This window comes from Phocoena sinus, chromosome 20 (genome assembly GCF_008692025.1).
Source record: "Phocoena sinus isolate mPhoSin1 chromosome 20, mPhoSin1.pri, whole genome shotgun sequence".
In the NCBI taxonomy this organism is placed as follows: Eukaryota; Metazoa; Chordata; class Mammalia; order Artiodactyla; family Phocoenidae; genus Phocoena; species Phocoena sinus.
The window spans coordinates 8674534-8700105 of NC_045782.1; the positions used below are offsets into that span (position 1 = coordinate 8674534).

Genomic DNA, 25572 nt, shown 5'->3' on the forward strand with positions numbered 1-25572 from the left:
GCTCTACTCTCTGGAATATTCCTTTTCCAATAGCATTTCATCAGTACTTCATGGATACAATACCTTAATCTTCTCTCTGAGTATACTAATGATAGATTTATTTTAAAAACTTTTCTTCTCTCTGCATTATCTATTTTCTCCAGTTTGCTTTTTCCTATTTGTTTTGGCTGCTTTCATGTTAGAGGCCTTCCTCAGATGTGTAGTGAGCCTTGGTTTTCGGCTCATATATGAGGGTGGAGGACTAAAGAGCTGAATGGAAGCTCTGAGTGTGTGAGTGGGGCCTGTAGACTGTGAGTGTCACTGTAGATGATTTATCTGGGACTTTCGTGGGGAAATTTCCATTGTCGATGCCTTGTTCGTTCCTCTTGGGACAGAGAGATTCCCCAGAGAGAACTCTTCCAATTTCCTGGCTGGCTGGCTGCCGGCATTCTGGGGGCTTCACAGAAGGCTAAGGGTCTCAGCATTCAATGTGTAAACGTTCACTTAATCCCCATTTTTAATAGAGTTTTCTCCCGCCCTCAACTATACCATGTGTCCCCCAGACCAGAGACCTACTATTGTTACCCTCTACTCTTCCACCAAAGTGGGAGAGGCACGGCTATCCAGGGTCGCAGAGAAGGGGAGACCTGCTCCCAAGACTGTTTGCTGCCAATCCTTCTCGTTTCAGCTACACTCCTTTACTCACTCCCCCCACCTACTCCCAACTCACAATTCTCCCCACTTCCAGCCTCTCAGGTTTGCTGAGTAAGTCACAACTTGATTCATTTATTTCCCATGTCACAATTTTGCTGTCATTGCCTCTCCCATTCTCCCCATCCTTTCGGGTATAGATGCCTTATTTGTAAAAATCTCTTTAGAGTAGCTGTAGCAGGTTTTCAAAAGGAAACAAAATTGTTTTTAATCCACCTTTTTATCTGGAAGTCCTCCCTGTGAGTTGGTGGATTTTTAACATTTCAATTATAATATTTTTTCATTTGTAGGAATGCTGTTGGTTCTTTTCAATCCTACTTTGTTTAGAAGTCTCTTGTTCCTGGATCACAGTTTCAAGCTCCTCTCTTGTTTCTTTATTTTTATTTGTTTCTTTATTTATTTTGCTGTGCTGTGCGGCTTGCCCTTGCGGGATCTTAGCTCCCCGACCAGGGATCAAACCCTTGCCCTTGGCAGTGAAAGTGCAGAGTCCTAACCACTGGACCACCAGGGAATTCCCCTCTCTTATTCCTTTAAACATATTAAATTTAGTTATTTCTAGAATTCTGTGCTGATTATTTTCCATGTTTGAAGTCTTTGTGGATCTGATTCTGTTTTGTTGTTCTTTGGCATCCCATTCATAGTATCTTGTTTCCTTGTGTGTTTTGTGATTTTTGACCAGAAGATGCTCATTTTCTTGGACTTTATGAGAATTCTTTGAGGCTTAAGTTGAAGCGTCATTATTCTAGAAATAATTTGCATTTGCTTCTGCCAGTCACTTGGGGGAGACACTAACAAACTGGAAATACTTTAAGTTCTAAATTTGAGATTTGGGGCATTACACATTAAAATAAATTATGACCAGGAACCATGTGAGGGCTGACTTGTGGTTAGGAAATCTCAAAGGAGATTTTGCCCCTTCCTCTCATCATCAAAGGTCATGACGATTTTCTTTACTGTTTCATTATGCATGTTTCTTTACTGCATGGACCCTCGTCAGTGGTGGGTTTCTCATTTTCCCACTTACTGAAGGTGTTTTCCTTTGTGAACGGAAGTTTATGCATGACTGGGTTTTCTGTTATACCTCAAAATGTGGGCTGCTTCATCTCCTACCCCCAGTGCCTTAAGTTCAACAAAAACTTTCGGGGAGAAATCCAGCTTTCTCATTCACTTGCCTCCCTGCTTTTACTCCCCCTCCTCATCCCAGGATTCTTTCTTTCTTGCCAGTTTAGCAATACATTTTAAAAGATGTATTTTTATATTTTTATCCAGCATTTTAGTGGTTTCAACGGATAGAATCATTCAGGGTATCTAAACTACCATACTGCCAGAGAAGAAAATTCCTACACTTTCTAAAATGCTCCTTCCCTGGCCTCTTCCATCCCACTCCTCTCACATTTCAAAGAGCTCCTAGCAGTCTCTCCTCAAAACTCCCTGAATGAGAAGAGAGGTAGAGAAAGGAGAGGGCTACCAGGTAGAAAGTAAGAAAGGCCAGGGGATCAGCGGTCTCGGTGAAGTCAAGGAACTGATGAGTAGAAGTACTTGAGCAGCTGAGTCAGGGAGTAGGGAGTTGAGGTGAGAAAGTAGAATGTTTGAATAGGCCTGTATGGTTTTATAGATAAGGAAGCCCAAAGAGAGGCCAACTGTGTTGCTCAAAGTCACAGCCAGTGAATGGACAGCTAGTGAAGGACAGAACAAGGCCTGGAGGCCAGGTGTCCCGTTTCCAGACCCACATTCACACATGAGGTCAGGGAGAGTCTTGAGGAACAAATACCTTGCCGTAGTCAATGACCGGCAGCTCGATGCTGGGGAATAGATCTTGCACGATGGCATTGAAGAGTGGCACGTCCACTGAAGTTAGCTTGGCGATGTTCATGTCTCTCATCGAGAGCAGCAGAACCTGAATGGGAAAAGACAGAGACTCAGGCTCGCGAAGCCAGGGCCGAGGTACTCATTAGGCCCTTCCTCTCCAACTGGGTGAGAGGCAGGAGCTAAGAACAATGGATACATCCGAGCTAGTCTTTAACGATAGGACAGGTGGAACTCAGGCAACACCTGAGGGGAGGGGCAGGAGGGTGGGAAACCTAGGCCTGCGAAAGTAAGGATCTCAAAAACTTCAGTGAAGGCGCATAGGACCAGTGACAATAGAGGTTAAGGTCCAACGGTCGTGTCCTCAATCTACCTCTTCATCAGACAGATCCGGCTGCAGGCGGCGCTTCTTGCCAGCGCAGTGCAGGAGGGAGGTGAGGGCACGTAGGCCAAAGTCATAATGGTCCTGTCTGGAGAGCTGCTGCACGGCCAGCGAGTAAAGTGTGTACACCTTCTTGGCCAGAATCTGGAGAACAAAATAGAGGAAGAAACAATCCATCTCCCCACCAATCCCTCTGCTTCATCTAGGGACAGTTACAGATCCAAGAAGCTCGGTCCCGGGACTTGGAGCAGCTGGGAAGTGCTCTATGCACAATCCTAATGAGAAGATCCTGTGAATCGTGCCATCAAGGACTAGTGACACCATAGAGGGGAGACCTCCCTCCATATCCTACTGACAGCCATGTAAGTTCCTTGTAGGATTAACTGATTACGAGGCCTCCAGGGGGTTCTTCGGTCCAGAGAATGATCACGGAAGGGAAATAAAGTGTTGGAGACAAGAGATTATCAGAATACCTTGCAGTTGCCAAATCCTTCCCCAAAGAGAATGATTTCTGCAATGAGGGTAGCATCGGGCACCACCATGGCAACTGGACGGAACATGGATTTAAGATTATCAGGAAGCTCTGTGCGACCAGCATAGCCTGGAAAACAGCACCATTGACTCAGAATCCATACTGCTTCCCAAAGACCTACTTCCCAATCAGTCCCATTTTCCCCATCCCCAGCTCCATCCCTAACTCTCTCCCCAGCTCCAACTCTGAGACCTCTTCCTTTCTCATCTCAGCCCTGGCTCTTCCCACACCACTTTGCTCTTCTTTCCTACCCCTGGTCCTTTCCTTAACCTTCTGCATGGCCCTGATTCAAACTCAAATCACAGAGCTGTCAAGTTCCCATCTCTCCAAGTTCCACGTATAACTCACGTTAGTGCTAATAGAAATAGCACCTGTTTATCTGATTCTTTCAGTACCAGAACCCTTTCCTGTTTTCTCCTAGTTCCTTCCCCCAGAGCTGTTCTCAGGCACCAGTAATGAGAGACCCTAGGCCCTGCACTTTGGGGGAGATTCTCCCATTCAGCAAAAGGGATGGCAGACACACCAGAACTCTGGGAGCTAGTCCAACAAAAGAAGATGGCTAAGCACTTCAAAAGACCAGGGGGCTTCCCTGGTGGCGCAGTGGTTGAGAGTCCGCCTGGCGATGCAGGGGACGCGGGTTCGTGCCCCGGTCTGGGAAGATCCCACATGCCGCGGAGCAGCTGGGCCCGTGAGCCATGGCCGCTGAGCCTGTGCGTCCGGAGCCTGTGCTCCGCAGCGGGAAAGGCCACAACAGTGAGAGGCCCGCGTACCACAAAAAAAAAAAAAAAAAAAAAAAAGACTAGGGCTACATATATGCCTGCAAGCTGTTATTAATCCCTTTAGGGAGAAGAGTAAGATTGCCACCCCTTCTCCCAGAAATGTGTATGTTTATCCTTCTCTCACACTTTATGGTCTTTAGCCACATTTCACTTGGCTAAAAACACTGGCAGGGGGTGGGGGGATGCACAGTTATTTGCCCTGAACACTCAGTTCTCCCCCCAGGAGCCCCATCCACTCCCAGGCCCTTACCAGGGTTCATGGTGATGAAGATCCCACAGGACCACACCAGATTTATTTCAAAGCCCTCAAAATAGAAGCGGGTGAGGCCGGCAGCCAGGGCTGAGAGGATGGACAGGATCTGCTGGGCCACCACGGATAGCACTTCCACGTTGATGCGGTTAAACTCATCAAAGCAGCCCCAGGCGCCCATCTGTGGGTGGGGGGGGAGTTGCTGGGAGCAAGAAAAGTACCCCCAGACTGGGAGAAACTAAAAATTGTGACTAACATATTCTCCCTGAAATATTTGGATAGGAGCAGCAGCCTCTAAAATGAATGTGTGTGTGTGTGTGTGTGTGCGTGTGTGTGTGTGTGTGTGGTGGAGGGGGCCCCGTAGCACTGTTGTGGTTTCTGGCCAGAACTTTCCATCAGACAGGAAGGATCTAGGGGAATGCCTGAGAGGTGTGGGTGGGAAAGTGACCAGGGTAGGGAACTTGTGGGTGTTGAGCGACTCCAGTGTGCATACGTTATTGAATCCTTACATAATCTTGTGATTTTGCAAATAAGCAAAGTGAAGCTCAGGGAGGCGCAGGGATTTCCCCAGTTGTAAGAACTAACTGAGGCGATGCAGTGTCGTCAGCTACAAAGCACTGAAACAGATCTGGGTTTCAGCTGATTTTCTAGAACTAAAAGATATCGAAGGGGCCTCCTGGCCAGGCTGGCAGGATGCTAACCTGGGCCAGGCCTGAGTACATCCGGCCCATGGACTTATAGTCCAGACCCTCAGAGCAGTTGACCACGATGACATATATGCCGAGGGCCTTGCCCAGGTCCTTGACGGTCTCGGTCTTCCCTGTGCCTGCGGGGCCTTTGGGGGATCCACCTCGATGCAGGTGCAGGGCCGTGGTCAGTGTCATGTAACACCTGGGGATGCAGGACAGGACTCAAGCCGGACTCCTGGAAGCCTTGGCTCGGCATTCGCTGCCCCCACCCCAAGCCCCTTGTTTGCCTCCCCACGGCCGACCTGTCTGTCAGCGGGGTGATGACAAGCCGGCCAGAGTTACCCAAGTACTCATAACCATACTGGAACTGTGTGTTGGTCTGGCGGATCATACAGTCGTCGAGATCCTAGGGAAACAGGGCAGGGTAAGAGAGGGGCGGGCTTGGAGGAAGACACAGAGCTGCAGCGATGGCTGACAGGAGGACTGGAAGCGGCAGGGGAGTTGCAGGGAGAAGACTGGGGGCTCCGTTTAGAGTTAGAAGGAGGGACGGGCTTACGGCCAAGATGGAAACTGGGGGTCACGCTGCACGTGTCCAGCCCAAACTATTGCAGCAGCTGCTTGGAGTCTTTCTGAGTCCCGATCAAGTGACACCCAGAGTGGGCACTCCCTGGAAAAGTGCCACTTGCCACTCCTTACTTGGCAGATTCGAGAGAGAGTTACCAGCTGGATTAGGGTGCTGTGATAGGACTAAGGGTTGGGTTGGGATATTACTGTATTTAGAGAACATGAATTTAGTTAAGGCATTAGGATCGGGTTTAGGGTAGGGGAGTGGGAAGCTGGCCCTTCGGCACCTTCTCCCAGTAGAAGCGCAGTTGGCTGAGCCAGTCGAAGGAGCTGACGTCCATGAGGCCACTCTTATAAAGCTTCTCCAACACGTCCCGGGCGTGGACTTCTATCGTCACCAAAGCCACAATTTTAAGGCGCATGATCTTGGTCAGGTTCCCCCTGATGGCTTCCGAGTACTTATTCAGTATTGACACCTGCGGAGTGAGGTGCCAGAGAAGAAGGTGGCCCGAGCAATGCCACCAAACCCTAATCACGCCTCGTCCCAGCATCATTCCGCATCCAACCGCAATGCTGACCCCACCCCCACTGCAGCTCCTGACCCCCAACATCACCACAGGGAGACGTACTTCTGACCCACCCAACCTCTTCTTGCTGGACGCCTCCCATAACGCACCCTCGTTCGGACCCTTTCCCACCAGCTCATCGCTAATTCTGACCCAATGTATTGCCCCCTTCCTCCAGCTCTAACTCCAGGCCTCTCCCGTCCTGGCAGGGCTCCCCACCTGCTTCTTCTTCATGACCTTGAGGATTTTCTTGTCTCCCCGCTCCTTAGCTGTCAGCAGGCACGTGGTGACATCAGCCGTCCACTGGATCTGACTGGCAGTGATCACCACCTGGGGCACGTGTAGAGGCTCTATTCCAAAGCCCTGTCCCTGGCCACACACACAGCCCGGCTCCCAAAACCCAGCTTCTTCCGGGACCAGCTGCTACTCCTCTCACTACGCCTAAACTGCTCTGAAGGATGGGCACGTGCCCGAGTCAGGAGCTGAGGGTCCACGGTGCAGGCTTCCGGGGCCACAGCCCACAGCAGGGGGCAGGAAACCTGCCTTTTGTGCGACGCAAGATTCTGTCCTTAGGGACCTCCCTGGTGGTCCAGTGGCTAAGACTCCGCGCTCCCAGTGCAGGGGGCCTGGGTTCGATCCCTGGTCAGGGAACTAGATCCCACATGCTGCAACTAAGACCCGATGCAGCCAAATAAATATTTAAAAGAAAAAAAGAAGAAGAAGATCCTGTCTTTACACTGGCTGCTTCCTTTCGGCTCGGTCCTCCTTGTTCCCTCATTTCCATTGACCCCAGCTCACCTGGCCAGCCCACTCCTTCACCCACTTGTCCCTCTTGTTAAGAAACTTCTTGAGGGCCAGGCGGCAGTTCCGGAGAAGGTCCCGGAGGGTCACCCTCATGGTCCGCTCCACATCACCAAGCCAGGACTGGGGGGAGGTAGGAACAGGGTGGCTCGCCCTCAGGGCCAGAGTCAGGAGTCCCCAGAGTGAAGGTGCTTGGGAAGCAGGACTCCGGGGCTTTGGGGCCCAAGAGAAGAGCAGGAGCTGGGAAGCGGCCGGCCTGCGTCCCCGAGGGAAATGGAGACTAGGGGGCAGACTGTCCGACGTTCGGGTGCAGGGTAGAGGTTAAGGGTTTTAGGAATGGCAGGTGGGAGGGCAAAAAGTGACTAATATCCCTTCACAGAGATGCCCTCTCCTCACAGAGCCAAGCAAACTTAGAAGAGTCAGCTTGCTTCTCAGGCCCTCATTGCAGCTCACCTCCACAGGTCCTTCTAGAAGTACCGAGTGAAGGAAATCGACATACTCGCCGTCGCCCGAGAACATTCCCACCGCTTCCCATTTGCTGCTGGGTCCCCCGACCTGCAGGAACAGGAAGCTCTTGAGCCCTTGGAGGGTAATTTCTGCTCCCCCCCCCCCCCCGCTCTGTATTACCAATTCTAGAAAGTTCTGTCCCAGATACCCAGAATCATTATATCCCCCTCCTGCTGGGAGGGCACGGTCCCCTCCGAGGCCTTGAACACCTTGACGTCACCATCCCTCCCCTGCCCTCCTTTGCATCATGGCCACCTCTACTGACCTTCTGCATTCTCAGCAATTTGATGTTGTCAAAGCATTTTTTGAGGTGTGGCTGCACAGCCTCTGGGTTGCGGGACTGGCCCAGAATCTCCAGGAGGTCATCGTTGGACAAGAAGTAGAAGCGGGGGAAAATATGGCGCTTGGTCTCTAAATACATATCCAGAGACTTCTGGATGTCTTCCAGGGTTGTGTTCATTTCTATCAATGTGTCCAGGAGGCCTGGAGAAGAGAACAGTGAATGATATTTGGTGGCCCTTGTACCATTGCCCTGACTAGATCTGGAGCCTCCAACTATATCCACTTTGCCAGCTCTTGAGTGTTGGGGCACAGACTGCCATATGGTTTTTGGAAGCAGATGCAGTGTCCCCAGTCACTCTTTTCCCATCCTCTTCATTAATTCATTATTAAGTATTCATTATACACTATTGTACGCATTATACATTACGTATTAATTATACAATTCCATTAATATAACTACATCTCCCATCAGTCCTTTCCCACCAAAGAAGTGGGGCTCTGCCGATCATCCCAAGAGCTTCTGAAAATTAGAGCTTGTTCTGCACATAAACAATTCAACAAGTTAAAACATCAGATTTGGGACTTCCCTGCTGGTGCAGTGGTTAGGAATCCACCTGCCAATGCAGGGCACAAGGGTTTGAGCCCTGGTCCAGGAAGATCCCACATGCCGTGGAGCAGCTAAGCCCGTGCGCCACGACTGCTGAGCCTGTACTCTAGAGCCCGTGAGCCACAACTACTGAGCCCACGTGCCACAGCTACTGAAGCTCGCGCCCCCTAGAGCTGGTGCTCCACAGTAAGAGAAGCCACCGCAATGAGAAGCCCACACACTGCAACAAAGAGTAGCCCCCGTTCACCACAACTAGAGAAAGCTCGTGTGCAGCAACGAAGACCCAATGCAGCCAAAAATAAATAAATTGAAAAAAAATCCATTAGATTTAAATACATGTCACACGCACACAATGAAAGGGGTCTGCAGTCACTGGGGTTGCCAGTGTCCCTCGTGACAGAGCAAAAAGAGCACTAGAGAGAATTCCCTGGCGGTCCAGTGGTTGGGACTACGAGCTTCCACTGCAGGGGGTGCGGTTCTGACCCCTGGCTGGGGAACTAAGATCCCACAAGCTGTGCGGCGTGGCCAAACAAACAAACAAAAAGAGCACTAGATTGGGAGGCAGACGGTGGCCATCCAAACTGCGGCTCTTTCACTTAATTAGCATTGTCGGTTAACCTCAGGGAGCTTTTACCTCTTTGTAAAATGGTAATGAGATCCACCTCAAAGAAAAATCCGAGACATAAGATAAAATGTGTTCCCATTTGTAGGTTCTTGATAATGTTAGTTTTCTCCCAGCACTAGATTTTGATTAGCTGATCTCCTGGTCTTCCAAGTTTCTAGCTTTCTGAAGAAAGCATGGATGTCACAGAGTCTGACCTCTGAGGTGACCCTCAGGCCTTCAAGTACAAAGCCTACAGGCTGTTAGAACTTTGAGCGACCACCCGAGTAGCCCCTGGAGACCACAGGGAGACCCGGTAGCAGTGGACCCCACAGCTTTGTTCTGTGGGTTCAACGAAGAGATGGCTCTGCTTATAAATTGTTCTAAAATGTACTTATGTCAATTATCTCAAATATTATTTCTAAAAAATTCATGTTGTCACTCAATTTTGCACATCTTAATACTTATATTTTACCCGAGTAATTGAATAATAATTTTTTTTTGATGTGTATACTTAAGGTTCTTGGGAAAATGAAGAATTGTTAGATTGGCCCTTGGCAAAACAAAGAGGTCCTCCGTACCCCATGCCAAAACTCTTCTCAGGACATGCACTGTAGGTACCCGTCGCCAAACGTGACTTCCTGATTCTTCACCCCAATCGAGCACAATCAACCAGACCTCACTATGTGTACATCTCTCCCCCATCCCCTTACCCAATCCCCATGCCTACCAAAATGTCTACATTAAAGACTAGCTAATCTGATAAACCAATTAAAGTCACGGTAATAACAATAGCTCATAGTAACCAAAGGTTTTCTCTGTGCCGTTTAATGTGACAAGTGCTTTATTTGCATTATCTCATTTACCTGCATCATCTCATCGAATGAACCAGCTAGAGAAGAAGAGTGATTCCTCGATCAGTGTTTCTTGAGGCACAGTACTAATGATTGAGCACTAACTTTACGCCAGACACTGTACTGAGTGCTACATACTCCTCTATTATCCTCACAAAGACCCTGAGAAATAGCTATCGTTAACCCCCCCACACACTACAGGTGAGGAAACTGCAGTACGGAGGAAGCAAGCTGCCTGAGAGCACACAATCGGTAAGGCATGAGTCAGAGTGTGAACTCAGGTCTGTCTGATTCCATATCCCATCCTCTTAACCACTATACTGTACTCTGCTCAAATATGTGTTGAGTTTAATTTACGGAACTACTATTTAATGCTTAGAAGAGGTGGTGGTGATGGTAGGACAGCCAGGTGCAATGGTCAACCTTTCAGTAAATGAAGAATGTGGCCATGACTTCACATACGTATAGCACCAGCTGAGGTTACGTCAGGGCTCAGACCTGGATAGTGGGTGCTCCGGAGAGCATTGGGGTCCTTGTTCATCCGGTCCATTATGTCTTTCCAGTTGCCGTTGACCTGGTCAAATAAGCCTGCTTCATTGGGCAGCTGCTTGCGGATGTCCTCTCCTAGGAAGATATTCTGAAGGGCCAAACAACTGGCGTGAGAGGCTGTTTCTCACACACTCTCCACACTCTGCTCCCTGCTCTCAGACCAGGAATGACGGTTGAGGAGAAGATAAAGAGCATCAGAACCAAAGGGCAAGATGCTCAAGTTCTAGAAGGAAACTTGGGATTGGGAGGCTAGGTATGTGGGTCCGAAAAGAAAAATGGAAAAAGAACAAAGGCTTTTCAAGGAGGGAGCTGAAGATGAGAGGTAATAACCAAGAGTCAGACGCCTAGGTCCCAGATGAAGAATGGCTTTGGAGGTGGGAAAACGGGGCCGATAACAGGGCAACTATCTAGGTCCTGTACAAATAAAGGAGTCAAAACAGCAGGTAGGGAGAGCTCGGGCAGTGAATCCTGACCTCTAGGTACATCCACTGACGCTGCACTGTGAGCACCACCTCGATAACTTCCAAAATGAGGGAGAGGCAGCGTTCCCAGTGGTCTACATCCTTCTCAAAGGCCTTGACGAAACGAGATGCCTTCATGGTAGACAGAGCCACCTGGTTATCTTCCAGTGCCTGAAATACTTCTTCTGTACCTCTGTGGTGGAAGGTGTCAAAACCATAGTCCAGCCCCATCTGCCAAGCCTCGGTCCCCACTCTGCAGCCCAGGTCACACAGCCCTGTCTACCTGAGCCGGTGATGGCCCTTATCCTTGTAGGGGACTATGTCTAGCTGAATCACATCCCAGGTCTTGGCGATGTTTTGTAATGCCTGCAGAAAGAAATTGGGGGACAGATCAATCAGGTATTTAGTCCCCAAGGGTAATAGGAGAGGGGAGGGGCCATCAGAGGATGAAAAGCTGGAAGCCTTTGTTCCAGGAAGCTTAGGAAATGAGGGACCATGGGAAAGGACTCTGTCGTACCAGCTCTAGAGCCAGAGCTCTGGTTGCCGAGGCAGAGATCTCCCCAATTTTCTCCACGTGCTGATCCATCCCAAGCTCCACGATCTGCTCCAAGGTGAAGCTTTCAGATTCCTGATCAAACTCCCGTTGGACCTCATCCCTGACCTGATCCCAGTGCCTGCAGCCAGGGACAAAAGGCCAGATCAGGACGCTGGAACACCAGAGCCTACTGGAAAGTATCAGCATCACCCCCCGATGGCTCTCTCCCATTGGGATATTATGATTCCGTGTATTTATTAATTCACGATTCAATAGATATTTACTCAATAGCCTCTCACATACAATCTGAGGCACTGTGGGGAACACAGAGATTGAGGCGCTGACTCTCTGGAGAGGGAGTTAGGACGGAGGGTTGCAGGTCCACTATAGATGATGCCTTGGGCCAACTGCTCTACATGAACCATTTCATTTTCACGGCCACTCTATAAAGGAGGACCACTCTATCCATGTTATTCCATTTACCCATGCAGAAACTGAGGCTTAGAGAGGGTAAATAACTTAAGCAAATAAAGCGGTTAGGGGATACTTAATTGCATAATACTTATTAGAGAAGCACTGCCAAAAACATTATGCTGGAGGCAATACCAAAGAAGCAAAATTACCTACTCCTAAGTGAATAGATAATTATTAAAACACCATTTATAAAATAGTTTATTCTAGCCTCAATGGTTTCAAAGCCCTCTTCTATCATGTGATAAATTCCAGATGCACTAAAAGAGGTAAACTTGAAAAGCAAAATTATAAAGTATGAGAAGAAAGTGTGTCTACACTTTCTGTGTCTATGGAGAGAGTGTGTCTACAACACTGGGGTAGACGGGGTCCTCTTAAACAAGGCACAAAAGCAAAACCCCTAAGGGACAAAAGTTATTAGGCTTTGGGCTACAACGTGCAAGTGTCTGTAGGACAGAAGACGTAAAGCTTAGCTCTGACAGACAACATAAATTGAGGGGCGATGGAAGGGAAAGAGCCAAGAAGGCTGGAGAACCCAGGACGATGTGACAGACAGAGGACAGCGGTGGGCTCTTGGGAACCCTTCTTCAAGGCGTCTGTTGGTGAACAGAGGGGCAGAGAGAGCTAGGAACGCCACGGAGGGGACAACCGGGAGAACCAGGTGACGGCCAGGCCAGGGGGCGACCCCCAGGAGCCGAGGGGCAGCCTCACCGCTCTCGAAGGGCGGGGTTTCGCAGGTCCGAGATGAGAGGCATGGTCCTCTTGAACTGCTCTATTTTTGAGCGAGTGGTCTCAATAATCTCCCAGTTTTGGTCCTGAGCAAGAGCGAGAGGTGTCAGAAGACCTGACCATCTTTCCCACATGGCCCTTCCTCAGTCAGCCTGCCAGCAGCCCCCACCCCCTCCCCACGCACCTTGTACTCTTTGGCCAGTCTGGTGAGGCGGCGAAACAGCCCGTGGGCCGTGGTCTCCATGGCCTCCGTCTGCAGGGTCAGGAACCGGCCGGTTTTCCACTGGTTCCAGTTTTCCTCCCAGTCTCGGGTGATCTCCCAGACTTGCTGCAGCACGTCCAACTCCTTCGTGGCCAAGAGCAGACAGGTGCATTGAGTGATGTGACTCTCACCCTCCTCCTCCCTGGCAAACACGCAGGGCCTCTCCTCCTCTCATTCTGAGAAGCTTTTCCCTCCTGGCAACATACAGCTGCCTCCTCAGTTCACATTTCTTTTTCCTCCACTCTCTTGCCTTAAGAGAGCCTCAGGGCAGTGGTTGAGAGTCCGCCTGCTGATGCAGGGGACACGGGTTCGTGTCTCGGTCCGGGAAGATCCCACATGCCGCGGAGCAACTGAGCCCGTGCGCCACAACTACTGAGCCCACGTGCTGCAACTACTGAAGTCCGTGTACCTAGATAGAGCCTGTGCTCCGCAACAAGAGAAGCCACCGCAATGAGAAGCCCGCACACCGCAACGAAGAGTAGCCCCCACCCACCGCAACTAGAGAAAGCCCGCGTGCAGCAATGAAGAACCAATGCGGCCAAAATAAATGAGTAAATAAATAATATATAACAAAAAGAAAAAGATCCTCAACGTCATTAGTCAGTAGGGACATGCAAATCAAAACCACAGTGAGATACTTCATACCTACTAGGATGGCTAGAACCAAAAGTAAAGGCGGGGGGGGCATGCCGGCAAGGATGTGGAGAGGTAGGGACCCTCGTACGCTGCTAGTGAGAGAGTAAACTGCTGCAGCTGCTGTGGAAAACAGCTTGGAGGTTCCTCAAAACGTTAAACATAGAGTTATCCTATGATCCAGCAATTCCACTCCTACGTACATACCCACAAGAACTGGGATCGGGAGCTCAAACAAATACAAGTACGCGCACAGTCACAGCAGCACCACTTAACGGTAGCTAAAAGGTGGAAACAACCCAAATGTCCATCGACAGGTTAATGGATAAACAAAATCCATACAACGGAATATTATTCACCCATAGAAAGAAATGGGACACTGACACATGCTATGACACGGATGATCCTTGAAAACACTAAATGAAAGAAGCCAGACACAAAAAGTCACGTATTGCATGCTTTCCTTTACACACAATGTCCACAATAGGCAAAACCCATGTTCAGTTGACCATTAAAAACCAGAGGCGTTAGGGACACCAACCCTCTTCGCAATCGAGAGAGCCTGTGTATAACTTATAGTCTGCCCTCCACATCCGCAGTTCATCCATATCCATGGTTCCCCACCCGTGGATTCAACCACAGATTGTGTAGTGTTGTAGTATTCACTACTGAAAAACATCTGCGTATAAGCGGACCTGCTCAATTCAAACCCATTGTTGTTCAAGGGTCAACTGTAAGTAGAAAAGAGATTAGTGGTCGACAGGGGCTGGGGGGAGAGGGAATGGGGGGTTACTGCTAACGGGTATAGGGCTTCTCTTGGGGGTAATGAAAATGTTTTAGAATTAGAGGTGATGGTTATACAACATTGTGAACGTGCTAAACGCCACTGAACCGTTCACTTTAAAATGGTTCTTTTGTTACCTGAGTTTTCCCCCCACTTTTTAAAAAAAAGCTCCTTGTGTACCCATCTTCCTGGCCCCAGTTGTTTTCCCAGGCCGGTTGGGACCCACTCTCCTGCCTCCTGCCCCCTACCCTTGGTCACCACGAGGGCCTTGCTCGGCACACCACCTTCTCCAGGTTCTGCAGGTCCTTGGAGGCTGGCTGCTCGATCTTGAAGATGCCCAGGTTGGCGTGGAGATTGTTTTCTTCCTCCCGCATGGCGTTCAGCACAGCCCGTACGTGGGCTATCTGCCCCAGGGCCGCCTGGTGCCCCACGTTGCTGGCGAAGGGGCCTGTGGAGAGTCCAAGGTGAGCTTCTCTCCTCCCACAAGAGAAGGAAAACGAGAGGGAATGCGTTGAAAGAATGCGTTGAAAGTACTAACTGTGGCTCGAGAGTCAGAAACGGGTGGGACGTGAAAAGTCAGTGTAAGAAAACTGGAGAGGCTATGAGCTGGGCTGCTGCCTTCCAGCCAAGACTCAGCGACAACAGGAGTGTCACTGACAGACGTGCCAGGCTCTTTCCCATGCTCAGCCTTGTCTGCACCTCCCCCGGGACCTAGGCTTTGAAAGACTGGGTCAAGACAAAGGGGAAGCCAGGGGAGAGGTTGCGAGACGGGTACCTTTGACTTCAAATTCTTCCAGAAGGTTGTGTGTTTTCTTCTTGAAATCGTCAGCTGAGTGAATGAGGCCTGTCTTGAACTTCTCCTTGTGCCTCTTCAGCATTTGTTCACTGTCCAGCACAGCTTGCTGGAAGGCGACCCACTGCCCGCTGAGACTGTCCAGCATCCCCAGCACCTGGGGACATCACAGAGTGGAGGTGGCCCACGAGCAGGAGCTCTGCCCGTCCCACCAACACTTCGAAGAACTCTTTTCCGATCCTCTGGACCGGCATCTGTGTCCAAGTTCCACATGCAGTGAGGCCCAAAGAAATCAAGCAGTTGCTGGGCCTGAAAGAGATCCCCAGGGTGACCTGAAAGATCATTCGAGTTAGCTTTGGCTCTCAGAGGCTTTGGGGCCTTGGACCTTCTCCCCCGCTCACTTCTCTGCTCTGCTTCCTGACAGCCGAGGGTCTCCGACGTGGGGCGTCAGCGTCCCCGGCAACCTGGGGCGGGAATGGGCCGGGCTCGGGTGGGTGGGCCGCGCGCCTTAGGAACTTACGCTGTCCTGAACTGGCACCTCGTACTTCTCGAGGATGGTGAATTGCTCGTGTATGGGAGGGATCTGGGTCTCCAAGTTGGGCATATCGAGCTGCAGGGTCTCCATGAGGTGCAAACTGACCCCTAGTTCCTCTAGCGTCTGGGGAGGGTGGCTGATTCTGCAGTGTGGGCGAAGAGAGCATGGGTGGGCGGGCACGAAGGTTGGGCCTACCCACCCCCTGCGCGGCCTGAGCCCACGTCCACCCGCCGTACTTCTCCGCGTTCTCCTGCAGGTAGGTGTGTAGCTCCAGGAGGCGCCTGGCCGCCATCTCCTTGAGCAGGGTCGTGAACTTGTTCTGCCACTCACTGCAGTGCTGCACCAGCGAGAACTTGAGGTGCGAGCAGTCCAGCAACACAAACTGGATGTTGAGGACCGTCTCCTCCTTCTGCACGTTATTAGCCACCTCCGTGTAGCTGAAAAGGCCCACATCCCCGCTAGGACGTCTTTTTCTTTGCAATCGTGCCAGATGCCCTGCCTGGGTGACATTTTCCTCCCAGCCAGCAGCGCTAAAGCATTCTTCTGCTCCCAGGTGTCTCCCACTTCAACCCGTCCCCCAGCAGACGGCTGTGAACATGTCATTTTCCCAACCGCTGCTTTCAGACTCCTCGGTTGGCATTCAAGGCTTTAGAGGCTCAGAGATCTGGGCGGAGTTCACACTGTACTGCTCACTAGGTCTGTGCCGCCGGGCAGGTTATTTAACTGCTCTGAACCTCGGTCTTCTCATCTGTAACCTGGTGATGGTAACAGAACCCACCCTGCGAGACTGCTGAGAGGATTAAGTTGGCTGCTGAACATATGTCCCTCTGCTGACTTCCTTTCTGGATACTCGCTATTTGGCGAACATGCTCACGTGGTCCCATCTTCGTGCTGTTGTCTCTGCCTGGAATGCCCTCCCGCTGCCCATCTCTGCCTGCTGATGTCCTACCCATCCTGAAAAGCCCTGCCCCAAAGTCACTCCCTTCATCCACGTCCTCCTTCCCCTGATGCCCCCGGCTGAAAATTCTCTCTCCTCTCATCGAACTGCCCCGCATCTTGCATACCTGACTCACAGCGCTGATCACATGGAAGCTTGTATAAGAACGCTGAGCACGTCAGCACATTAGCGCTTCAGAGTTCACACAGTGCTTCCACATATACTTAACAGTCTCACAACCTTATGAGGTCGGTAGTATAACACCTATTTCACAGGAAACTGAGGCCCAGAGAATGTGAATAACCGACCGAAGGTGACATGACTAGTAAGTGGTGGAGCTGGGATTTCAACTGTCCTCAAGATGCCACAGCCACTGCTGTTTCAGCAATATTCTTATCTTCCCTACTGCACTAGAGTCCTTGGGAGGAAAAAACTTGTTCATTTCTTTGTTTTTAATTCCTCACAACCCATCATAACAATGGTGTTTTTTGAACAAATGATTGAATGAATGAATGACTAGAGGACAAAGAGATGGGAATTCATATCAGAATTTAAGAATCCTCTTCCATTTAACTCCCATCTGTGTTCTTAAAATGAAAGTGTTCACGTCTCTCACCTTTCAGATCCCTAGCATCTCTCCTTTCCCAGCAGGACCCTGTGGTACTCCACACCAAAGCAGCTTTTTCCCTAAATCTTGCCCAGCTCTTTTTTTTTTTTTTTTTTTGCAGTACGCGGGCCTCTCACTATTGTGGCCTCTCCCGTTGCGGAGCACAGGCTCCAGACGCGCAGGCTCAGCGGCCATGGCTCATGGGCCCAGCCGCTCCACGGCATGTCGGATCTTCCCGGACCGGGGCACTAACCCGTGTCCCCTGCGTCGGCAGGCGGACCCTCAACCACTGTGCCACCAGGGAAGCCCTTGCCCAGCTCTTATCGGATCGCTATCCCCTTGAGAAACAAAGGCCCAGTGCCCTAGGTCCGGTGCTGGTCCTCTAGTTTTCTGCCCCTCCCCCAGCCTGCAGGTCAGACCTCCTCCTGCAGCGCTCCGCCTCTTCAAGACAGACCCTCATAGCCACCTTTGCTCCTTACCGAGCAATGTCGGCGTCAAAAGAAGAGACCGGCGGGTTGAGGCGCTGGTATCGACGAATGAAAGAGTCCTTGTTGATCTCCCAGATCTCCCGGTACATGTCCCAGGTCTTGAGGTAGTTCTGTAGCAGGGCTGCGTTGTTGGTCATGCCGCTGCTGATCTGGGCCTGGATCTTCTTGATGTCCTCATCCCGCTCTTCAGGACCCAGCAAAATGCTTGTCACTAACTTCCACCCGGGCCCAAGCTGTAGCCCAGCCCCTGGCCACTGCCCCAGAACCTCCCCTCCAATAGCACCTTCCCAAAGAAATACAGCTCAAACACAAGCATTAGAAAATGAAGGAGGAGGCTGAAAGTAAAAGAATGACTCTACTCTGTAGGATTCAGATGTCTCACCTGTTGGTGTCTAGGGCTCTTATAGCCCAGCCCCAGTCCCAAACAAGTCCTTCCTGGTCTCCCAACCCCAAACCCCAAACCCCTTGAGCATCAGTCACCTAGTTTTGACCCCCCTCTGTGGCCCTTCTCCCTTCCCCATTCCAGCCCTTTGACCTGGGTTTTCCACCAGTCATGGAGATGACTGGCCCAGTATGTCTAGAAACAGCCCTGGTCTCTCCTGGCTCTGCCAGGTCCTAAGCTTTTGCTACCCCTGCACCTGGGGCCCTCCCACTGCCCACTCACCCACGATTGTGTAGATGGGCTCACGAAGAAACTTGTACTTGATGAGAATTTCAGGGAGGTGGCAGAAGACAGAGATGGTGGAGAAGAGGTGGTTGCCAATGTCATTGACCACACTTGCCAAGGTCTGCAGAGTGGGTGAGAACTCCACCTGTGGGAGCACAGTGGAGACGGCTTAGCACAGGCCCGGGAGGACACAAGCTCAGGACTGGGAAGGCTGGACACCGCAGAACCAGGCCTGGAGGCTGTAGGAGAAAGTCAGGGCCTAGAGCCAAGTTTAAGGATTGACGGAAACTGGCAAATAAAGTGTGATGATTTCGGGCTGTTGGGGGCAAAGTGGTTCCCACCTGTGCCACACCTCCCTGCATGTCATTCTTCAAAATGACAAGGACTTGGAAGAGTGGGTTGGGGGTGGTCTTTCCATCCCCATTGATGGCCTTGGACAGTTCCAACAGTGACCACTTCACGTTCAGGCGCAGGGCATCCTCCATCATGCGGTCCAGCCGAATCGTGTACTGCAGCCACTGCTGCTGAATCTGGTGGGAAGGGCAGGGGGAAGAGAGCCCCTCAGGGAAGACAAGGCAGGTCCTGGGAAATGAGAACCAGCCAACAGGGAGGGAACGAGCTGGTTCAACAGAAAGACGGGACGCCGAGTCCTGAAGGAAGGAGGTTTGAAAGGCCGAAGGTTGGGCGAATCCAAGACTAGAGCAGGATGTTTGAGAAGCACGTGGGGGTTGGGGGGGAGGGGAAAGACCAAGAGAAGGGTCTGATGGGACTGGGGGAGCGGAGGACCTGCCCACCCACAAAGCCCTGGCCACAGGACCCCCTACCTCGGGGCCATCGTTCTTGAAGACTTCATAGGAGTTGGTCATGATGGCCACCACATCGTGGTGCAGGCTCACCAATTTCTGCTGCACCGCCGCCCGATGCTCTCTTTGGTCCTCCTCAAATTCCAGGTCCCTGTACACCCGTTTGCCACTAATGCGTACCAGCAGCGTCTCTGACATCACTTGGGCTCGCCAGCCAATGGTCAGAGTGGACGCCTTGAACTCATTCACAATCGTCTGCACCTGGAGTCAGACCCCAGCCATGGGGGAGTTTCAGCTTGGGAATAGACCCTCTGGGCCTAATTCTATCCTCCCACTGTCCTCTAGCTAGAGTTGCTGACATTAAGAAAAAAAACTTCCCTAAGCACACTTCGTTTCTTTCACACGACTCCCTGGTCTCTCCACCACTACCCATGACTCAGGTATTAATTACCCACATGCCAGCCTTTCAGTCTGCCTTGCAGACCTTTAGGGTCTAATGACCACGGCCCACCTTGCTGGCGTGTACACGGCACTCTGTGATGAAGATGGCACTGGCCCCCTGCAAGGCCCAGTGCAGTTTCTTGAGCCCAGGGTGGATCTTCTTATCCAGGAACCGGATACGTTCTTTGAACAGGGCCTGCTCATCTGGGGACAGCATGGCAATAATCCTGCACATAAGAGGAGACCGGTAGCTGACAGGGAGCTATCTGCTCTGACGACCTCTCCTCCACACCAGGACACTTGGTGGAGAACTGAAAGTTCATGATTCTAGGCTAGAGCTTTCCAATAAAACTTCCTGCGATGACAGAAATGGTCTACCATTCGTGCTGCCTGGTACGGTAGCCACAAGCCACGTGCGGCTGCGGGGCCCTTGAAACGTGGCCTGTGCAAATGAGTAACTGAATTTTAAGTTTTATTTAATTTCGATTAATTAACTTGAATAGAAATAGCCACGTGCACCTAGTGGCTGCCACACTGGACCGTGCAGTTCTAGACACTCAAACAAGACTGCCGGTCCCATCCCCTCGGACTTGAACTGGGCCGAGAAAGGTACCCAACCCCGAGCTAAGCCTCACTCCAGAGATGAGTACAAAGGGTGTTAAGAGGAGTGCCAGCATGGCCTTGCTTGGTTCAACGAATCTTATGTTGTTCTGGACCCATAAACCTAACACCATCAACTTCCTTCCTAGAGAAGTCACCCAGGCCGACAGTATATATGGTCCAAGTGCCCAGTGGGGTGGGAGGGGACGTGGTGTTTTTTGCTCTCTACTCTAAAGCTAGAAGACAACACTGAAAGGGACAGGAATAATCGTAGGGCCGTACGAGAGAGCACGGGAACCTTTTTTTTTTTTTGAGATGGACAAAATGTGAAGGACGCACACTGTAGGAAATGGACAACATCATGGGGCGGATAAGACAAAGAGGGAGCACGTAGTGGCATTCAGGAGGGCTGCAGCGAGGGCCCCACCTGTTGTAGTCCCGAGCGAGGAGCAGCAGGTTTTCTCGAAGAATGCGCAGGTCCTCGGCGCGCTCAGCCACATTCACCACGTAATGGGGCGTCTCGAAAAGCAGCCGCTCCCAGTAGTCGACCTCCACAAAGAGGATCAACAGGGACCTTGGGGAGGAAGAGAGGCAGAGCAGCTGCAGGGCCGCCCAAGGGAGTAAACCAGAACCAACACCCGACCAAGAGGTACGGGGCTGGGGCGCATGGAGACCCTTAAAGGTAAGCAATGAAGCAGAACCTCCGAGTAAAGAAGGCGGACTGGACATGTTGACTTTTGCTCCCCTCCCCAAATAACCAAAATAACAGTAAAGGGGGGTTTTGCTTGTCTAAGGCATAAGCCCACAAATAAAAGAAGACAACAACTGAAAACATCTGAAAGTGCAAAAGCAGATGGATAAGGAGAAGAGGAGTCCTCAGCTGGTGCTGGAGACAGCTGGGAAGCCTCTTTAGAGGCCTGGGGACGGGTGGCTCCAAGTATCTCAGGAAAGGGATGAAGGTGGGACTATATAACAGGAAGAGCAGTTGAAAGTTTAGGAAGCAGCTCTACCCATGTCCCCTCTCCTACTCTACGTAGTTAAGCAAGTTGCCCTCCCTCACCCCAGCCTAAGACTGAAGTCTTCTTGTCTCAGGAGGCAGTGCAGAGACAAACAGAGGGTCTTTGGACTGGGGAACCCCGGGCCCAGTTGAAGGAGAGAGTAATACACTGGCAGCAGGGGTGGTGAGTCACCATGAACCCACTGAATGTTAAGATCCCTGCCTCCCTTTCCTGCCCAGAAACCAGCACTCTGGCAGCTGGATCTACACCCTCCAGAGCAAAGTTTGAAAGATGGTTCTCTGTGACCTCGGACCAGCCTAAATAGAAAAGTCCCACGGATGATGACCTCTGGAGTCGCCAGGAAACAGCGCACCCAGACAAGCCTGCAGTGAGGCTCCCAGTTGAGAAGCCCCCCTTTTCCTGCTCAGCAGAGCTGCCGGTCAGCTTTCCAGCCCCTGTCCCTTAAATATGGACAGACAACCAAGGGTTACAGAACACTGGTCTCTGTCTTTCCTAGCACAAAAGGTGGGAGTCAAAACAAACAGAAGAAAGCAACCAGAAGGGAAGGAGAGGGGACAGAGGTTGTGCAGAAAGAAGACGGCCTACCTGCAAAAGAAAAACAAACAAAACCACCTCGAACATCCTCAGAGAGAGATAAGAGACAAAAGAGCATCTGTGAAACAGAAACAAGATGCTAGAAAAGGGACACCAAGAGAGCCCTTAGAAGTTAAAAATGAGAGCAGAAAATTTTTTAATCAAAAGAGAGATATAGGGCTTCCCTGGTGGCGCAGTGGTTGAGAGTCCGCCTGCCGATGCAGGGGACACGGGTTCGTGCCCCGGGCCGGGAAGATCCCAACATGCCGCGGAGCGGCTGGGCCCGTGAGCCATGGCCGCTGAGCCTGCGCGTCCGGAGCCTGCGCGTCCGGAGCCTGTGCTCCGCCACGGGAGAGGCCACGACAGTGAGAGGCCCGCGTACCGCAAAAAAACAAAAACAAAAAAATCAGCCTGGGGAATAATTTTTGTAAAATATTTTCTGATTTGTCCTCAGACAAGTGGTCAGGCAGTAGAGATAGGACAAGGAAGCTGGCTGGGTTTGGTGCTGACACCACAGAATGAACTGACAGGATGGAGAAAGTGCTGTCAGAGCAGGAGAAAAGGAGGAAGAGGAAGTCCCATATGCAAAACATGGACAGACGCCAATGTCCCCTGTCCTGCTCTGGAGAAGTCCCACTACACAGAGGAGTCTGCTACATACACAGCAATAACACAGCTCTTTTCTGCCAGGGTACAGACGACATCTGGAATATGTTTGTGTTAAGTACTATCTGTAAGGCTGGTCTGGCTGTAAAATGTGGTAAAAGCCAATTTGGACTTCAGAGTTCAAATATTTGGGCTATAAGCTGGGATAACAAAACCCTTGTGAGATAAAATAGGTGCTATTAGGGACTGGAAGGCTCCCAGAACTAAGGGAGAGTCAGGTAGTTCCGGGGACAATCAGGACATTTGAAGAGCATGCTTATTTCAAGATCTTATCTAGACCATGAACACAAAAAAGTAAACCTGATAAAGTTATCTGCCCCTCCTTGGAGCCTTCATATGTTTTGGAAAAGCTGAAACTGTCTTGGATGTCTTTACTGGTTTAACAAGCCAGACTTTTCAAAATCCTTCCCCGTGATCATGGCTTTTTTTTTTCCCCCATACATTATTTACTGGATTGAGGTAGTTTATCATAAAGCCACAAAAAATGTAAAGCAGCTTAAAACAGATCTCTCTAGACAACAACTGCCAAAGGATGGGGGTAACTCTTCTCTCTGGAAGAAGTGTTTTAGCCATTATTTGGGTTTTGGCTAAACCCAGGCCATAAATATTTGGCCCAAAGTTGTCTTGTTAAGCTCTACTGTAAAGATTATGCAATGGTGTTTGAGATAAATATCCGATGTGTCCCTCGACAAGAGATGATCACGGCAGACAGAAAAGTGGTCTCCTAAGTTTATCCTTGCTACGTGGGCACTAAGCTCAAACATCAGGTGGACAGACCACTGTGCGGGGGAAGGGAACAAGATGCAGGAAGCCTTGCTGAAAGCCCCCAGCACAGAATATTCAAGAACCTTATGGAAACGGTACAACTTCTAAGTCCATCAGTAGTGGGTTGATGGATTAAATTACAGTACAGCAAAATCGTGGGATGCTATAAGCCGTGGAAAATAATTATGTAGTACTGTACATACAGAATGGAAAATCTCCCACACATATTGTTAACCTTAAAAAAAAAAAAGCAAGTTGCAAAAATACTGTTTATAATGGGATCCTGTTTTATGTGAGCAGTGTGTATTTTTGATTACATGGTAATCATGGTTACCTCTAGGGAGTGGGGCTGTGTGCTGGATTTTCAGTTTTTCCTTTATATACTTCTACATCAATCTCTTTTTTTTTTTCTTTCACGGTGAGCATGCACTACTTTTGTAGTTTAAAATTTTTAATTTAAAAATTAAAAAAAAGCAACCATATGAAATGGGCAGGGTGGCGTGATAAAAAATATACCAAATCTTTAACAGTGGTTATCTTTGGGGGAATTTTTTTCTTCCTTCTACTTTTCTGCATTCTGCAAATCTTCTAAAAGCATGAAGAATTTTATAACGGAAAAATTAAATAAATCATTTTGAGAACACTTTGAAAGTATAGAACAGTGAGGACAGTATGCTACAATTCATGTTAAAAAGTATACTTATACAGACATACACTCTTATCCCTGGGATGTTACACAAGAAACTGGTAATCTTGACTCATTCGTTTTTTTAAAAATATATATTTTTAAAATTTTATTTCATATTTTAAAAAAATTTTTGGCTGCCTTGGGTATTCATTGCTGCACGCGGGCTTTCCTCTAGCTGCAGCTAGCGGGGGCTACTCTTCGTTGTGGTGCACGGGCTTCTCACTGCAGTGGCTTCTCTTGTTGCAGAGCACGGGCTCTAGGCGCGCGGGCTTCAGGCTCCTCCCTGGAGCCTGCATGCCACAACTAGAGGAGAGAAACACCCACACACCACAACTAGAGAGAAGCCCACGTGCCACAACAAAAGACCCTGCATGCCTCAACGAAGATCCTGCGTGCCGCAACTAAGACCTGATGCAGCCAAGAATAAATTAAATAAATAAATAAAAAGAAGGTTTGTCATCTCTGTAGTCAGCTGCCTTACATAGCTCCTTCTTTTTTTTTTTTTTTTTTTTGCCCCGGACGCGCAGGCTCAGCAGCCATGGCTCACGGGCCCAGCCTCTCCGCGGCATGTGGGATCCTCCCGGACTGGGGCACGAACCCGAGTCCTCTGCACTGCAGGCGGACTCTCAACCACTGAGCCACCAGGGAAGCCCCCATAGCTCCTTCTTTATTTCTCTCTTCAGCATCTTATATGGGAAGGAGGCATGGCTCCAGGGTAGAACTGTCCACTTACAGAGCCTCAAAGGGCAGGGACTTCGCCACTGGACACATTCCCTGTGCCCATCTCAGCTCTTAGCATGTGGAAGGCACTCGCTATATATTTTTGAATAATTAATAAATGGATTAATTAAATTTAAAACAGTGGTGATATGAAAATGTCATGATTCTAAAGCTGTAGACGAGGGCATGATCTGACAGCCCATCAGTTCTCAGGAAAGGCCCCTTGGTGGCTCACAGTTTGGAAGGTTTCACCGAGCCATCGCAGCCACCTAGCGGCAGAGCACCTACATCACTGGTTGAGTAGGTTACTGGGGTTTTTCTGTTTTCAATCAGTTTTTTTGAAGATAAAATGTGAAATTAAAATTAAGAAGTGGTAGTAAACATATTACGGGATAAGAGAGATTTAGAAGAATGGGGAGAGAAACCAAGAGATAGGAGTTAAACTCTGGGGAGGGTTGGGGAAGGGAAGGGCGCTAAAGACAGGACAAGCAGAATGGGAGGAAGTCACGGAGGGTGTCGTACTTGTCAAAGTTCACATCCAGCATGCCCGCCTTCTCCTGGCTGACTCGTAGCAACGGCGTATCCAGCCGTCGAATGCAGTCCTTGTCCAGAGTTGATGTCCAGTCTTGGAAGGTTTTTCGAACCAGTTCGTCAATGGCCTGAACAATCTGCTGATAGGTGTGTACGCTCTCTTCTCCCGTCCCGATGTGGGGCAGGAAATGAGCATTGGAAAGACACTGCGGGGGAAGAACCAGGGATGGCTGGAGTCACCTGCCACATTCCTCCGTGTCACCATCTCCCTGAGACCCCCATCCCCGACCCCCAACACACACACAGACACTCCAACAATATGTGGGAGACTCGGAGGGAAGGTGGAGCCCAAAGGAAAGGTGAGAGGAAGAGGCCACGGCACAACGAGAGGGGGAGCGCAAACGA

At 50.2% G+C, this 25572-nt stretch overlaps 1 protein-coding gene across 1 annotated transcript in view; it reads right to left on the reverse strand.

Annotated features, from left to right (window-relative positions):
- Positions 1–25572, reverse strand: part of DNAH2 (dynein axonemal heavy chain 2) — an 85991-nt gene that overhangs the window by 38255 nt on the left and 22164 nt on the right. The window contains exons 12-39 of the mRNA XM_032615515.1: positions 25159–25373; positions 20633–20779; positions 19676–19832; positions 19186–19425; positions 18703–18891; positions 18359–18506; positions 17686–17878; positions 15899–16099; positions 15648–15804; positions 15110–15284; positions 14619–14782; positions 12840–13001; positions 12638–12741; positions 11438–11594; positions 11204–11286; positions 10933–11113; positions 10409–10547; positions 7832–8049; positions 7513–7614; positions 7057–7182; positions 6478–6588; positions 5980–6168; positions 5431–5534; positions 5141–5330; positions 4440–4620; positions 3352–3479; positions 2870–3022; positions 2462–2587 (exon numbers count right to left, since the gene is read on the reverse strand). Of these exons, the coding sequence (XP_032471406.1) occupies positions 2462–2587; positions 2870–3022; positions 3352–3479; positions 4440–4620; positions 5141–5330; positions 5431–5534; positions 5980–6168; positions 6478–6588; positions 7057–7182; positions 7513–7614; positions 7832–8049; positions 10409–10547; positions 10933–11113; positions 11204–11286; positions 11438–11594; positions 12638–12741; positions 12840–13001; positions 14619–14782; positions 15110–15284; positions 15648–15804; positions 15899–16099; positions 17686–17878; positions 18359–18506; positions 18703–18891; positions 19186–19425; positions 19676–19832; positions 20633–20779; positions 25159–25373 (4440 nt within the window). The remainder of the gene's footprint in view (positions 1–2461; positions 2588–2869; positions 3023–3351; positions 3480–4439; positions 4621–5140; positions 5331–5430; positions 5535–5979; positions 6169–6477; positions 6589–7056; positions 7183–7512; positions 7615–7831; positions 8050–10408; positions 10548–10932; positions 11114–11203; positions 11287–11437; positions 11595–12637; positions 12742–12839; positions 13002–14618; positions 14783–15109; positions 15285–15647; positions 15805–15898; positions 16100–17685; positions 17879–18358; positions 18507–18702; positions 18892–19185; positions 19426–19675; positions 19833–20632; positions 20780–25158; positions 25374–25572) is intronic.